The sequence below is a fragment of the Dendropsophus ebraccatus genome, chromosome 8 (assembly GCF_027789765.1).
Source record: "Dendropsophus ebraccatus isolate aDenEbr1 chromosome 8, aDenEbr1.pat, whole genome shotgun sequence".
NCBI lineage: Eukaryota > Metazoa > Chordata > Amphibia > Anura > Hylidae > Dendropsophus > Dendropsophus ebraccatus.
In genome coordinates, this window is record NC_091461.1 from 57530391 (window position 1) to 57546778 (window position 16388).

The 16388-nt window shown below is 41.6% G+C and overlaps 1 protein-coding gene across 2 annotated transcripts in view; it reads left to right on the forward strand.

Moving 5' to 3' along the window:
- TLL2 (tolloid like 2) overlaps positions 1-16388 on the forward strand; it is a 107108-nt gene that overhangs the window by 51079 nt on the left and 39641 nt on the right. Inside the window, exon 2 of one of the 2 annotated variants that reach the window (XM_069980485.1) lies at positions 2207-2317. The exons of the other annotated variant lie outside the window; for it this stretch is intronic. Within the exon in view, the coding sequence (XP_069836586.1) occupies positions 2207-2317 (111 nt within the window). The remainder of the gene's footprint in view (positions 1-2206; positions 2318-16388) is intronic. 2 annotated transcript variants of the gene reach the window in all.

The following is a 16388-nucleotide window of genomic DNA, read 5'->3' on the forward strand; positions in this document are numbered from 1 at the left end:
TGAAAAAAAATCTAATTTGTTTCCTGTTTTTAAACCATATCCAAAGAATTGTAGTGGGAAATGTTCCATGGAAGAAACATGACCTAGAATGACTTCTTTACTTTTTTTTATGTGAAGGAACATTTGTATCATCATCTTTAGAGAATGTAAAATTAAATTTGAATCAAACTATGAATTTCTTATTTGGCACATTGGAGGTGGGCCTAGAGCCCCCAAATGCACTGAATTCTCCTCCTATTAATGAATACAATGAGGCGTATCATCAATAGGAGGAGAACTCTGAGGCGAATCATCAATAGTAGGGGAATTTTGTCTGCATACAATGAAAAAGTATGCACTGTATAGGACATATTAAAGAGGTACTCTGGGCAGGAGTCCTTTTTTAAGTATCGCTGGGGAAGGGGGTGGATTAAGACAGTGACGTCCATTTACCTCCCTGGCTCCAGTGCTTACATTGCTCAAGTCCCCCGGTCTCTGGCCATTGTCAGTTCCGCTCAGCCATTCGGCAGCAGCAGTGGGACGCAACTACATGGCTGAGTGTGCCTCTGACAACATCCCATCTGCGATGTGAGTAGACCAGAGACCGGAGCTGGATGATGCCGACAGCAGCATTGGAGGCTTGAAGGTAAGTGGACATCATTGTGTTCATTCACCTCCTCCCCGGAGATATTTAAAAAAGGCCTCGCCTTTAAAGTCCAGGGGCCAATGCACACAACAATGAATGCCAGTCGTAGCATTTACCCGGCTTTTAGATTGCTAAAACTGGACCTGCACTTATAGTGTCCTATTCGTGACGGCAGGAAAAATTATAATGTCCCTTTGGTGGTATTATTGTAATATGCTGAGGGTATTGTGTTCCTGGGTGGTGTAGTGCAACCTTAGGGCTCACCTTCTGAAACCTTCCTGTCACGGTGGGAACTGAGGGTGCTGGGGCCCTTGTCTTCTTCAGCATACACGCAGGGACATATAATTTTTAATAAAAGTCTTCACTAGAGATGAGCTAACCTAGAGCATGCTCGAGTCGATCCGAACTCGAACTTTCGGCATTTGATCAGCGGTGGCTGCTGAAGTTGGATAAAGCCCTAAGGCTATGTGGAAAACATGGATATAGTCATTGGCTGTATCCATATTTTCCAGACAACCTTAGAGCTTTATCCAAGTTCAGCAGCCCCCGCTAATCAAATACCGAACGTTCAGGTTCAGATCGACTCGAACCCGGTTCGCTCATCTCTAGTCTTCACACAATAGCGGTGAAAGTATAACAAGACTTTACTTGAAGGATAACTATATACAATCCAATACAGGGGTATCTGATGATAGCAAACTGTTGGCTTGATCAGAGTCCTTTGCTTCAGGGGGAGGGTTACCTTGGTTACTATAGCTTAGACTTGGTGGATAAATAGGATTTACTTCTGTACTTGCACATCCACAGTTGTTGGTCGCAAATTACGGATGTGATGATGAGGCCTTAGCAAAACGTAATCGATATTCAGGTGAAAAATCAATGTCATATTTTTGAAGAAATGTTGCATGCATGTGATGAATACAATATTAGATTATGCTCCCACGTAGTATTTTTGCTCAGTATTTTGATCAATAGTTGCTGTTGTTTTGAAATAACAGCAATTATTTACTAATTATTTATTATTTATTAAATGGCGGCCATCCACTAAATTTCAACAATGTGTGAACATCAACTCCTGGTTTTGGTTGCAAATTACTGACCAAAATACTGGGCAAAAATAACGTCGGGTAACCTAGCCTAAATGAATGAGGGCTTATAGTCAAAATCCTGATGTGGGCACCACTCTTCAAATAGGAGGTGTTTTTCCACAAAAAAAAAACACTTAAGATCCTGATTGGTAAAGCAACTTTATTAATCCCAAATGTTGCCGCACTGCCACTGTTTTTTATTTTTTTGTCTGTATAAATGTCTATTGCCAGAGCTTAATACAGCTATATAATTCAACAACATTGTGGGTGCTTTTAATTTAATTTTTTTTCTGCCTACTTTATTGGTTATTTCTTGTTTTATACTTGAAGTAACAATGCTTGAATGTCTTCAATTTACATACACTTTGTCTAAGCTATGCAGAGAGGAATGCAGCATGTGTTTTAGTGTGATATTTTAGCTTTATTGCATTAGTGGAATGTTCCCCAACATGTAAGTAAGATAATTATCATTATTTTGTCACGGTCTCCGCAGCTGCTTTCTGGGGTGATATTGCTCTGGATGAAGAAGATTTGATTTGGTTTCAAGTAAACAAATCTACTGATTCAGGAGGACCAAGAAATAACCAGACGGGGCTTACTGCAGGTTAGTGGTCATAAAAATCTGTTTATTTTCAGTTCATTGATTTGAATGACTTTGCATAATAATGATCATCTGTCTAGTGCAGCACAAAGAATTATATCCAAATAACCTTGCAACAATGGTGGATTCCTTGGCGCTCAAACCTCCAGGCACAGTCACTCCACTTCAATCAAGATGCAGAGATTACCAGTATTCTTGCCAATCAGATGTGTTCTTTATTGCTACACGTTTCAAGGGTTAACCACCCTCTTCATCAGTGTGCACCCTCTTCCGCCTCTTTTCAACAGTGTGCACATACCCTTACAATGTAACTGGAAGTTGTGTTCTTTGGGTGCCTTCCCTCTAGCCTCTTTTCACTTAGCTCCGCTTAATTGACAGGTCTCTTCATAAGGGGGGGACCTCTTAATCAAATTGGACATGGAGAATCCAGGGGGAAACCACCTAGTGGCCACTTTTACCTGTGCCTGACTCTTTTAACATTGTAGTGAGCACTGTCATTAAAAAAAAAGTTTATTCATGTCTCCTGGGACCTGTCAACAGTTATTGATCAGTTGGGATTTCACTGCTGAGACCCCTACCAATCAGGAGAAGGATAGAAGTGTGCGCTTGCGCATTTCACTACCTGGTTCGCAGCAATCTCAATCCAGGCAGCTCTATTATAAGTCTTTAAAGCTGCCTGGACAGAGATGATTCACAGCAGGAAAGTGCAGTGCACCTCTCCCTGTTTGTCCCCCTTTGCCCCCCTCCACCAATCAAAACTTTTTTAATGACTTTCCTCTCTTAGAGTGGCTTCACACGTACTGTATTGCAGTGAATTTTCTACTGCGGATCCGCAGCAGATCAGCAGGAGATTTGACTGAATGAATGAACACAGCATTAAATCCGCACTGTAAAATCTGCAGATTTGATGCTGTGTTCATTCATTTTGTCAAATCTGCTGCGGATCTGCAGCAGAAAATTCACTGCGATACAGTACGTGTGAAGCTACCCTTAAAGTGATATTGTCACCCCCTTATTCTATATGTGGTCCTCCACACCATCCACAAGCTTAGATGCTACACAATCCATATATACCTGTATAAACCTTATCTGTGTCTTCTTTCTGCTCTAAAATTACCTAATTTTATCAGTGGACAATGTCACCTAGGCGGGGCTTCATGGGAGGCCTAGCCAGGAGATGAGGCAAAACTGCCATGAAGCCTTGCCTAGGTGACACTGTTCACCGATGAAATGAAGAGGAAGTAAGGTTGTGGGGGTGACAGTATCACTTAAATGTGGAAGTTCGGGTCTGCATGGCTATGAACACACAATTAAACTATAATGACTTCAACCCACATTAGATCAGAACGGGGATCACACACATTATAGTCTCATTGTAGGGCCATGCACACCCGAATATCGGAATAAGAAAAGGAAATCGCCAGTGATCAGGCAGAAGGCTGTCATGATAATCTAAAAATTAGTGATAAGCAAATAGTGAAATATTGGATCCCATTAAAGTCTATGAGAACAAGTATTCGATTATTGAAAAATATCTATTCGACCACTTGGAGGTAAAAAACGAAAGCTGGGGGATTTGAACACTTATCGAATATTTATCGAATATTCGGCGAACTATTCGATAATATTCGATAAATTAAATACCTTACTATTCAATCAAATATCTATTCGATCGAACAGTATTCGCTCATCACTACTAAAAATTTTAATTTAAAGTGTGCCAAATTTAGTCACTTCGAGTAATAAGAAACACAATCGGGAAAGAACTATACAATAAATATTCCCATTCTTTGTAATAAAGTCAATGGACTTTTTAATTAATGACACACCCAAAAGGGCCATCAGTCAACCTGAACTAGAATAATGTTTCAGTGGCTGTCACTAAACCACAGCCGTTATTTGATACTCAAAACAACAGGCGTTATTTTGAGAATCAAATTAATTGTGTGAACATGGCCTAGGAGTATTACCCTAATCTGAGGGTCATGCTTCACACCATACTCTGCACTGGCTAGGTGAAAAGGGCCCTAACCTAGAACCTAATTTGGATCTCTTTGATTAGAAAAAGTGCAGCTGCATTTTTTTTTCTTTGCAAAAATGGCAATGCACCTGTCCCTAGGTTTTGTGCGGTATTACAATTCGTCTTTATTCACCTCAACGAAACAGAGCTGCAAAATCACACCCAAAGCATAGACAACATTGCAATTTTTGGAAAAAAGCAGCCTGGATAACCCCTTTAAGCATGAACTTACATGGCATTTTACAAAGCCAGGTCTTACCCATTCAGATCCTCTCTACTATCGAACAGCTGCAATCCACAAATCTAAACTTTACCAGATGAAATAGCTACTTTTTATCAAGGTCCAAAAGAAAAGGAAAGGATGCCTACGTAATGAATAAGTGCAATTTAAATTTGTTGTTCTGTGGGTGTTTAAAAAGTGTGTTTTGTTGGACTGAATCCAGCAATAGTAGGCATTCTGTCAGCCAGGAATGTGAACAGCTGTTAGTATTAGCAAACATGCACTTACACAATGCAAAGATTCCAGGATGTTTTTATTCTAAATAACAATTTGTTAGCAAGTTTCTCTAAATGAGTGGAAGCATCACATCGCCTACACAATCTGGGTGCTGAGGCTCTCAACTTTTCATATATTTTATTGAGATGTAGGTGGGGGTTGATGTTATTATCTTAAAGGCAATGTAATAAAGTTTCATTTATTAGATGTAGGTCTATAGAAGAGAAATGTCCCTCTAATGGGTATAAATATTACTATTTGGTGTGTGGGTCGGCCATATAGGAGCTCATCCCTATATGGTTTGTATAGACATTGTGGGAGATAAATAAAACTGTGTGTGCCAAAAATGTGGGAGCTCAACACCTTTAGACAAGGATGATCTGTGGTGTTACCAATGGATTTGGTCCTCTGACAGTGGGGTTGGAGGGCCATTCTCTGCCCCATTCTGCCCTGTTGGCATTTGCTTTGCAGGGTTGACAGTCGCTGACCGGCACAGTGTTGTTTTAGTGTAGGGACTCATGTTTGCCAGGGCACCTGCACGCGGTACATGATGGAATATGGTTTGATCAAATTATGTACCAGCATTACCAGCACAGTGTTGTTTTAGTGTAGGGACTCATGTTTGCCAGGGCACCTGAACGCGGTACATGAGGGAATATGGTTTGATCAAATTATATACCAACATTCTGGCGGTGGTTTTTAAATATAGCCGAGAAGCACTAATGTAAACCATGGGTGTGAGGTGCAGCCACTCCTCTCTCTCTGTCTGGTACCAATAGGTTAACCTCTATTAGGCGAGATATTTGTTTTTTGTGTAATCGTGCATCATGTTTTTTGTGTAATCATGGGGCCTGGCAGCAGTCTGCAGGGCATTTGTGATATTGTAAGCCGTAATGCCATTTGTTATGGCCATTTAATACAATATGTCAGACTTCACCTCTGAATAATAGAATTTATGTCAGCCAGCAGTAGTTTGTGGCTATCTGCTTGGGGTAAGGTTGTAAAAAGAACAGTTGGCAGTTGAACCTCTCGCAATTGGTCTTAGAGAATGTGATGGAATAATCAAAGTATCAAGTATGGAGAGAGGGAAGAAAGAATATCTATGTTTGCAGATGATGTTATGTTGTTTGTCTCAAATATTTAGTCATCCCTTCCTAGAATCGTAAGTTTTATAGTTGAGTTCAGTAGTTACTCAGGCTTCCTAATCAACTGGCAAAAATCATCGATTATGTTCTTGTCAGAGGAGGATAGAGGTGAATGTGGGCGATTGAGAGTAATATCACCTGGAAAATCGGTCAGGTATTTAGGAATTGATATATCAATTGAATTAGATCAATTCCTGAAACTCAATTTACTTCCAGTTATAGGAGAATTGCATAAGAAAATCAGAGTGTGGCACAGGCTACCTATACGGATGGCTGCTAGGGTTAGTATAGTAAAAATGGTGATCTTACCCTAGATTCTGTATAAAATTTCTAATAGTCCAGTATGGATATCGGCAAAATACTTTGATAAAATTATTAATTTGGAAGGAAAAGACAGTGAGAAATAAATATAAAACATTGACACAAGATAGAGATAAAAGGGGCTAAAGTTACCAGAGTTTTTTAAGTATTTTTCGGCTGCTAAGATGGTATTTATAGTACGGTGGCAGAATTTTGACTTTATAGGAAAATGGAACGATTGCACTGATAATTTCCTACTGGATCTTCCTTCTATATTGGACACACGGATCAAGTTTAGGACTGAGCCGATTTGGTATATGATGGGTAGAGTGTGGCAAAAGGTTACTCAGTTATGGACGAATCCCGCACTAATACAATTTTATAAAATGCAGGATTACGTATTTTGGGGTAATTATGGGATAACCAAGACTAATTTAATAGTCAGAGATAATTGAAAACCCTTGAAATGTTGGTATCTGAATCTGGAATTTTGAGCACTGCACATTTTCGATATTGTCAGTTAAAGAGGATGTACCACTAGGTACCGCTGGATAGAACAGCGCCGTACACTATAACCGGGAGCCGTTTCGAAAAACGGACCGCTGCACCGGCTTCCCCATGACCGCGCCGTTCTATCGGTGTGTTAAATTCAAGAGGATGTACCTAGTGGTACATCCTCTTTAAGTCATGCAGTTAGTTGAACTGAAGATAAATCTATTTTTGTGAGTCAAACACATAAAATATTTGTAGAAGAGATTATTCAAGCCAAAAAGGTGGTCACAGGGAGAATTTATAAGATTTTAAGGAAAAAAGTGGTCTCACAAGGCACAATAGATTTAAGGAGAAGTGGGAAAAAGATTTAGGGAACGAACTAATTGATTGGGATAATGTCTTTTCCGCTGTTAATAAATGCACAGGGAAATTTAGTAAAAATTTTTTACAACTTTTTATTATTTAAGAGTACACTATACATCACAGAAATTGTATCAAATAAAAATACGCTAGTCTAGTGTATGGAACCGATGCGTGAATGAGGGGGGAGATTTGATTCATCTACTTCAATTACATAGATATTGGAATAGTATTACAAAATTTTTGAAAGGAATCAAATTAGAGGAGAATCCAAAGGTATATTTGTTGGCTGATCTGTCAAGTATGAAATGCCCTTTAACCCCTTAAAGGACAACTCTGGCGAAATTTTTTTCTGGCTTATTTAACACACATTACAAAGTTATATAACTTTGTAATGTGGTTAAATACCCGGGCTGGCCCCCTTCCCCCACTTTCCGACTCCCGACCCCCCACCCCGGAAGTTAAAGAATGTATACATTACCTATTACGGTCGTCACGGTCCTCTTCTCCCGGACGGCATCTGGTGACGGGTGACGTCAGAGCTGGGGGGCGGTTCGGGTCTTCTTCCTCTTCGGTGTCTTCATTGAGAGTGAATGGGAGAGAAAAGGCTGCTGGTGCACATGCGCACCAGCAGCCTTTTCATTGGCTGGAGCGCATCACATGGCTTCCAGATTGCTCAGCCCTGATTGGCTGAGCTTGCTGGAAGCCATGTGATGCGCTCCAGCCAATGAAAAGGCTGCCGGTGCGCAAGCGCACTGGCAGCCTTTTCTCTCTCATGGACTCGGAAGCAAGAGACATCGCTGGACGGCGGACGCAGGTGACGGTGAGGCGGACGGCGGGCGAATGGAGTAGCGATCGTCACCGGAGGGATGGTGAGTATGGTGTCTGTGTGTGTCTGTGTTTTTTTTTGGGGGGGGGGGGGGTCCCGCCGGAGTTGTCCTTTAAGGTCAAAGCCAATTTTCGTTTTTTGCGCTTTTGCTTTTTCCATTTTATGTTTAGAAGCCCATAGCGCTTGCATTTTTTCACCTAGAGACTTATATGAGCACTTATTTTATGCAAAACCAATTGTACTTTGCAATGACAGGCATTATTTTTCCATAAAATATGCTGCGAAACCGGAAAAAAATCATTTGCGCTGTCAAATTGAAAAAAAAAAAAGAATTTGTTTTGATTTCAGGGAGTTTTGCATTCACGCCGTTTGCCCTATGGTAAAACTGACTTGTTTTGCATGCTCCTCAAGTTGTTACGATTACAATGATATGTAGCATGTATAACTTTTATATTATCTGATGGCTTGTAAAAAATTCAAACCATTGTTAACAAATATATGTTCCTTAAAATCGCTCCATTCCCAGACTTATAACACTTTTATCCTTTGGTCTATGGGGCTGTGTGAGGTGTCATATTTTGCGCCATGATGTGTTCTTTCTATCGGTACCTTGATTGCACATATGCGACTTTTTGATCACTTTTTATTACATTTTTTCTGGATTTGATGCGACCAAAAATGCGCAATTTTGCACTTTGGAATTTTTTTGCGCTGACGCCGTTTACCGTGCGACATCAGGAATGTGATTAATAGATTGGGCGATTACGCGCGTGGCGATACTAAATATGTTTATTTATTTGTTTATTTATATTTATAAAATGGGAAAAGGGAGGTGATTTGGACTTTTAATGGGGGAGGGGATTTTTTTTATTAATAAAAAAACATTTTTACTTTTATTTTTACTTTAACTAGAAGTCTCCCTGGGGGACTTGTATATAGACAGCACTGATCTCTCATAGAGATTAATGCTGTGTATATACACAGCAAAGATCCATTAGATCGGTCATAGATTGCTATGGCCTGCTGCAGGCCATAGCAATCTATTGCCGAGCTGGGATCAGCGTCATTGCGACGCTGAGGCCCGGCACGGGCAGAAGAACGGATTACTGAGATCCATGCCACTAGACACCAGGGATGTTGTGCATAAAGCACTTGAGTGACAGCTGCATTGAAGTGCTTAATTAGCCGGCGCGGCAACGGCACTGCCCGGCTGCACATTGCAGCTGGGAGCGGTGCCGTTCAGAGCGGGGTCCCAGCGGGACCCCGCTCTGAACACCCCCCACGGCACCATGACGTACCAGGTACGTCATGGGACGCTAAGGGGTTAAAAAAAAAAAAAAAAAGAGAAGGTAATATATAAAGCCCTTTTTGCAGCCAGAAACTGTATCCTACAGAAATGGACAGCATCACTTGCTGCACTCTTTAAAGTCTGGAAGAAGGAAATGTTTAGAGTTATTATCAGGGATCAAATAGAGGCAAAGAAAAGGGGGGCTATATGTCTCTTTAAGGCAATGTGGGCAAATTGGATGAAATTGGAGTTTTAAATATACGGGGAGTAGTGTTGGAGTTGAAGGAGCAGGGGAGAGACGTTAGAGTTTAAATTGTCTGATTGGAGGGGGAGGAGAGGAGGGTTTTTTTTTGGGGGGGGGAAGGATGTGGTCATCATTTTTGTCACTAAGGAGAGTTTTGTAGGACACGTTTTGTGATCTGGGAACTGAACCTCCAGTATTGTTGAATAATTGTGGGATATAATGGTGGGATGAGGTAAGTGACTCTAAAGCAAGGATGGGATGTGTGGGGGAGATTGAGGACCAGTGTAGGGGCACTGGCGGAGGTGTTAGATGAGGGACCTAAAAATAAAATAAGGTTGTTGTGATGCCGTCAAAACCAGGAAAGTATCATCCTACTCCTGATCTGTCAGATGGTTTGTCGCTAGTTTGATGTAACTAAAAGCTGTAAATAGTGGAAGGCATTTTCCCGCTATAGGGATGAAAAATTGTGGTAAAAACACATAAATGCAACAAAAATGTCATGTGTGAACACAGTCTTAGGGAGAGTGAGATGTGATTACAACATGCTGCCTGAGTTGTGCTGAATAAAGCAGCAGGTGCTGCAACCTTGATGTGCACGAAGGTCAAATATCAGCCTCCTCTGCCAATCAGTGCGCTGCGGCGGGGCAGCGCATTGATTGGCTGACCGCCGGGGGATGCTGGGAGGCCCCAAAGTTAGCAGGAGCCTGGAGCAGGTGATGTATGCACCAGGCCGGAGCTGCGGGCAGCGGGGGTTAAAGGGGCCGGGTTACATATCCACAGCAGAATGAAAATTCTGTTGCAGATATGTAACCCCATGGACCTTCAAAGTCTACAAACCCGCAGCGTGAAATCCGCTGCGGATCCGGTACGTGTGAAGGCACCCTTAAGCAGATTTTTAGGTGAATCTATTATCCAGCTTCTATAATGGTGATATTTTAGAGCTGTGCACTGCTCAGTTTATGTACACAAATATAATGACTTATTCTGTAACCAGTATTACAAGCTGTATTCTGTATATTTACTGCATGTGTGCTGAGAGCCAAACTTTTGAATGTTTTATATCCTTTCTTCGAATTATTCCTGAAACAGCATTAACTACATCACTATATAATGAATGCCTTTTTGTCCCAGAGTAGTTATTCAGTGTTCTTAAGTAGCGGATAGTTATGAGCAGGCTGGGCTCCGATTGTGGAAGGAATGTTGCCCTAATTAGAGTTTTCCTCATTTCTTTTCAGGACTGTATAGTTCTTATTTGAGCTGTTTCTGACCTTGAGATTAAACACATCTTCGGTATTTTTGTGGCTATTATAAGCCTTCATTGTGCTTTTTTTCTAGGCATCTTATTTGTTAAGTGCTAAAGTGTGACATGCCCTTCGAACTGTCAAGTTTCTGCACTTTGGCCTTTGTGGAAAGTATAAAAAAATCTTCCTGTTTGGAGTTTTGCGTTCTGAAGAGTTTTTCTTCCTTTCCTTTCTATTCTCCTCCAGATCTTAATGTTGTCATCCTAAGGGCTTTGTTTGTTTCCCCACTGGGGGTCTCTGCACCTTTGTATCCTTTAATGTTGGGACCAATGGAAAATTCTTGTGATTTAGCCAGGAGAGGAGATAGAGGTTTCCATTCTGGGCACATCTCGCTATTTTCATCAAACCCTATTTTTTTCAAAACCCTTCATCAAATCTGTACGAGAAAATTCTATAGAGAATAACTAATGGAAAATGTTGACCTTTTTTATACCCAAGTGTCACATTTTTTTTCTAAATCCATTTCTATACCATTAAATGACCTGATTCAATAAACCGCAAATACAAGTAGTCAGTAATATATCAAAGTAAATTTGACTTATAAGTAGGGTGCGTAACAAGAGTCTTCAAAAGTACTGTACAATAGGATGGCAACAATGTAGCATGAACCCTAAATGTCATATCAAGGAAATCTACCTTAAAGGATTTTTAGGGACTTTCCTAAAAACTAGCACTGCATTTCCTTTTGTGGGTGTTGTACGTTCTTTTTACATTAAGGGGGACATCTATGAAAGTCCCACCCGAGGCATATGGTAGGGACAAGACACAGATTTGCCCTTTCTCCCTCGTGTAAGCCTGCCGTATCCCCCACACACCCGATGGGCGGGCTCAAGGGGTGTGTATGGCAAGGTGGGAGGAGGCGTGGCCTCCTCCCATGCCTCATTTATCATGATTTACGCCAGGTATAAATCATGATCCAAATCTACACCAGCTAGAAGTGTGCGCCTTAGTGAAATCAGACGTGGAAAAGGGGGCAGGGTCTAATTTAAGACCGATGTACGAGTACGCTGGTCTTCATAAATCCCCTTTTAATTTTTTAATTTTTTAAATGTTTTTAGTCTTTCTTGTGTTTTAAGGCTAGGTCACATGTATTCTCTGTCTGTGATTTCTTTATTTCCTGTGATATTTACCTTTTCCTGTTCCTACCTGTAAACGTGATGTCAGAGGAGTCATCAGGTGGGTGGGGGCCACATGGATTTTAGCCACGTCTCTAGAGGCATATGTAACATCTGAGCCCAGTGGAAGCTGCAGCAATAAGGGCAGGATGATATGTAGAAGACCAGGAGCATATGTAACTCAATGGCTAGTACTGTTGTCTGGGAATCAAATCCCATCTCCAAAACATAGTTATAGATCAATTTGGGTTTGGATTGTAAGCTAGGACCAATGTAGGACCAGGATCAATGTAACTGCAAGCCTGTGCTTCAGAATTACAGATCCCTTGACCTAGAACCCTGATGCTGCAAGGCAACAGTGCATCTGACATGCATTTTTCGTACCACAGATCTATAGACATATTAATGATGTATAAAAAATGGAAGCCAAATATAAAAACCTCTTAGAGAAGTACATGCACTTACACACCTTGACATGCTGTCAGTGAGGTTATTGATTGTCTGACATCTTTCTGCCATACTGAGTAAACTTAACCATGAAAATCATCTGCTGCTCATAGCTCCCCTTGCTATTACTGACCAATGACATCCCAAATGTGCTTAAAGGGAGACAAGTCTAGACATGTTGCAGGCCATAGTAGTACAAGCAAGTTCCAAAGACACCAGCACCCCGGTCACATCTGTGGTGTGGTGCATGTAGTAATAGTGTAGCAATGATGAAGAAATCTCGGCACTCGCTACTGTAATCTTAAGGTGAATTTTTATTGCATGAAGCTGCATGCGTTCTGACCGCAATGGTCTTTATCAACAGCATTGATTTGGAAGTTGCCGAAGCCTCTCCGGCGCAGGTAACTTAATTTTAAAAGGGCCAATTTTCCTGGGTTAAGGGCAGAACTTCAGGGCATAGACTGGGAGCGGCTGCTGTCGCATACTGATACAGCTAATAAATGGGAAATCTTCAAATCCACATTAAATAACTGTACTGGCAAATATATTCCTATGGGTAACAAATATAAACGGTTAAAATCCAATCCCACATGGCTTACAACCGAGGTTAGAAGGGCTATAAATGAGAAAAAAGGGGCATTCAAAAAATATAAATCAGAGGGGTCAGCTGTAGCATTTAAACATTACAAAGAAGTCAACAAAACCTGTAAAAATGTAATAAAAGCAGCAAAAATTCACAATGAAAGGCAGGTAGCTATAGAAAGCAAAAGAAACCCCAAAAAATTCTTCAAATATATTAATGCAAAAAAAACCAAGGTCAGAGCATGTAGGACCCCTAAATAATGGTGACTGGGAATTAATAACTGGGGATCAGGAGAAAGCTGAGTTACTTAATGGGTTCTTCAGTTCTGTATATACAAAAGAGGATGGAGCTGTGGTGGGTGGGGCCAGTACTGAGGTGGGTGGGGCCAGTGCAGCTAACACATGTAATGTACTGAACTGGTTTACTATAGATATGGTCCAAGATAAATTAAACAAACTCAATATAACCAAAGCTCCAGGGCCTGATGGATTGCACCCCAGAGTTCTTAGGGAACTCAGTTCTGTAATTTTTCTACCCTTGTATGAAATATTCTGTGATTCTTTGTTTACTGGTATTGTGCCGAGGGACTGGCGTAAGGCAAATGTAATACCGATCTTCAAAAAGGGCTCTCGAACTTCCCCAGGTAACTATAGACCCGTAAGCTTAACGTCCATTGTGGGGAAACTATTTGAGGGGCTTATAAGGGACTACATCCAGGAATATGTAGTGGCTAATAGTATTATAAGTGATAACCAGCATGGTTTTACTAAGGACCGAAGCTGTCAAACCAACCTAATATGTTTCTATGAAGAGGTAAGTAGAAGCCTGGATGGCGGCGCGGCTGTGGATATAGTGTACCTGGATTTTGCAAAAGCGTTTGACACAGTTCCTCATGGACGTCTGATGGGTAAGTTAAATTCTATCGGTTTGGAAAATTTAATGTGTAACTGGATTGAAAACTGGCTTAATAATCGTACCCAGAGAGTGGTGGTCAATGATTCCTACTCCGAATGGTCCCGGTAATAAGTGGTGTACCCCAAGGGTCAGTACTGGGCCCTCTTCTGTTTAACTTGTTTATTAATAATATTGAGAATGGAATTAACAGCAATGTTTCTATCTTTGCAGATGACACCAAGCTTTGTAGTACAGTACAGTCTATGGAGGATGTGCAGATGTTACAGGATGACTTAGACACACTGAGTGTTTGGGCGTCCACTTGGCAAATGAGGTTCAATGTGGATAAATGTAAAGTTATGCACCTTGGTACTAATAACCCACATGCATCATATGTCCTGGGGGGAGTTACTCTGGGAGAGTCGCTGATGGAGAAGGATCTGGGTGTACTTGTAGATAATAGACTACAGAACAGCACACAATGTCAGTCAGCTGCTTCTAAGGCCAGCAGGATATTGTCATGCATTAAAACAGGCATGGACTCACGGGACAGGGATATAATATTACCGCTTTATAAAGCTTTGGTGCGGCCCCATCTGGAGTATGCCGTCCAGTTTTGGAACCCGATTCATAAAAAGGATGTTCTAGAGCTGGAGAGGGTACAAAGACGGGCAACTAAACTAATAAGGGGAATGGAGCATCTTAGTTATGAGGAGAGATTAAAAGAATTACATTTGTTTAGTCTGGAGAAGAGACGTTTAAGGGGAGATATGATTAACTTATTTAAATATATAAATGGCCCCTACAAGAGATATGGGGAAAAGATGTTCCAGGTAAAACCCCCTCAAAGGACAAGAGGGCACTGCCTCCGCCTGGAGAAAAAAAGGTTCAATCTCCGGAGGCGACAAGCCTTCTTTACCATGAGAACTGTGAATCTGTGGAACAGTCTACCACAGGATCTGGTCACAGCAAAAACAGTAGAGGGCTTCAAAACCGGCCTAGACAAGTTCTTAGAGCAAAATAATATAAATGCATATGTATAGAACCTATCGCCCCTCCCCCTTCCCTCTATCCATCCCCTCCTTGGTTGAACTTGATGGACATGTGTCTTTTTTCAACCGTATTAACTATGTAACTATGTCACACTCCCTGCATCGGGAACGGTACCGGAGGCGCGCAGAGGCCTGGAACAGCCCTAGGTGAGTTAAATGTTTGGATTTTTTTTATAGTGGTCGCCCCATACAGTAGGGATGCGGCGGGGGGTGGTGATCGGAGCGGTGGTGGAGGCCATCGGAGCGGCAGCAGGGGTGGCGATCGGGACCGGGCTGTGAGCAGAGGGCCTGGCTGCGGGCGGCCCGGGCTGCGGGCGCGCGATCACAAAACAATTTTTCCGTACGATATATCGTACCGTCTAAACGCTGATCGTTATGAAAAAAAATTGTCACTCCGACATCGTTAATCGTACGATCGGGCCAATTATTGTTCCGTGTAAACGTAGCATTAACATGCCTCATATAGTCTTTAATTGGGCAGGTTTACTAGAGTGCAAAGTAAAAGCTTCATAAATCCATGTCACCCCGAGCTTTAGGCTAAATTCACACATTGAGGATTTGCCTATGGTAGGCCTGACGTGTGTTTTAATCTAGGATCGGTGGCCGTAAGCAGAGTCTAAAATGAATTTCTGTAGCTGATATGGGCTATGTTCACAATTAGTTTAAAAAAGGGAAAATGCATCCGCTTTTTGTAAAAAAAAAAAAATCTGACTGTTTGCATTATTTTATTTAACTCCAATGAATTGCATTGAAATCAATGAAATAAAAGGCGTCATTTGCACACACTGAAAAAAGTCTGTCTTTTAATACACTGTCTCCCGCGGGACCCCCAACCGCAATGATTTCCCCTCCCCCCCTCTCTCCTTCCTTACGGCCGTAGTTCTCGCCGCAGAACTACGGCCGTAGTTTTGCGGTGCGTAACAAAGTCTTATGTGCAATGGGATCCCGGCCGGAGCGTACACACATCGTATACGCTCTGGCCGGGATCCTGCACAGCGCCGGAAAAAACTGACAGGTCAGTTTTCTGCGGCCGGAATTTAAAGACCTGTCAGTTCACTGTGTGCTATGATAAGTCCTGATGCGGGCGCACGCCGGTCTCATACGTTGTGTGAACATAGCCTAAGGGTGCACTGAGACTTTTGACCCGTATACATTGGCTCAAACCTTTACTAGAGCTGTCAGTGGTCTCAGTTTGTGTAACTTTTGATTTATTCAGAGTTTACGTCTGGTGACTAGTTAAATAAATGCTCTGACTGTAGCTTGCCTGTCAGCCTGTTTGCTCTCTGCTCTCTTCGTGTTGGAACGTAATATGACGACATTGGTTTCTGTAACTTTATCCAGCAAAATAAGTGCACTGCCAACTATAAGTGGAAGCAGAAGCTCGTCCCCATGTTAATCAAGGGCTTCGTCATCAGTGTTTTTTGAGAGGGAGAATATTTTGTAGGTAAAAATAAAATATTCTGAAAAAAGTGATCTTTAACTCTGTCTACCATAAATACATATCGTAA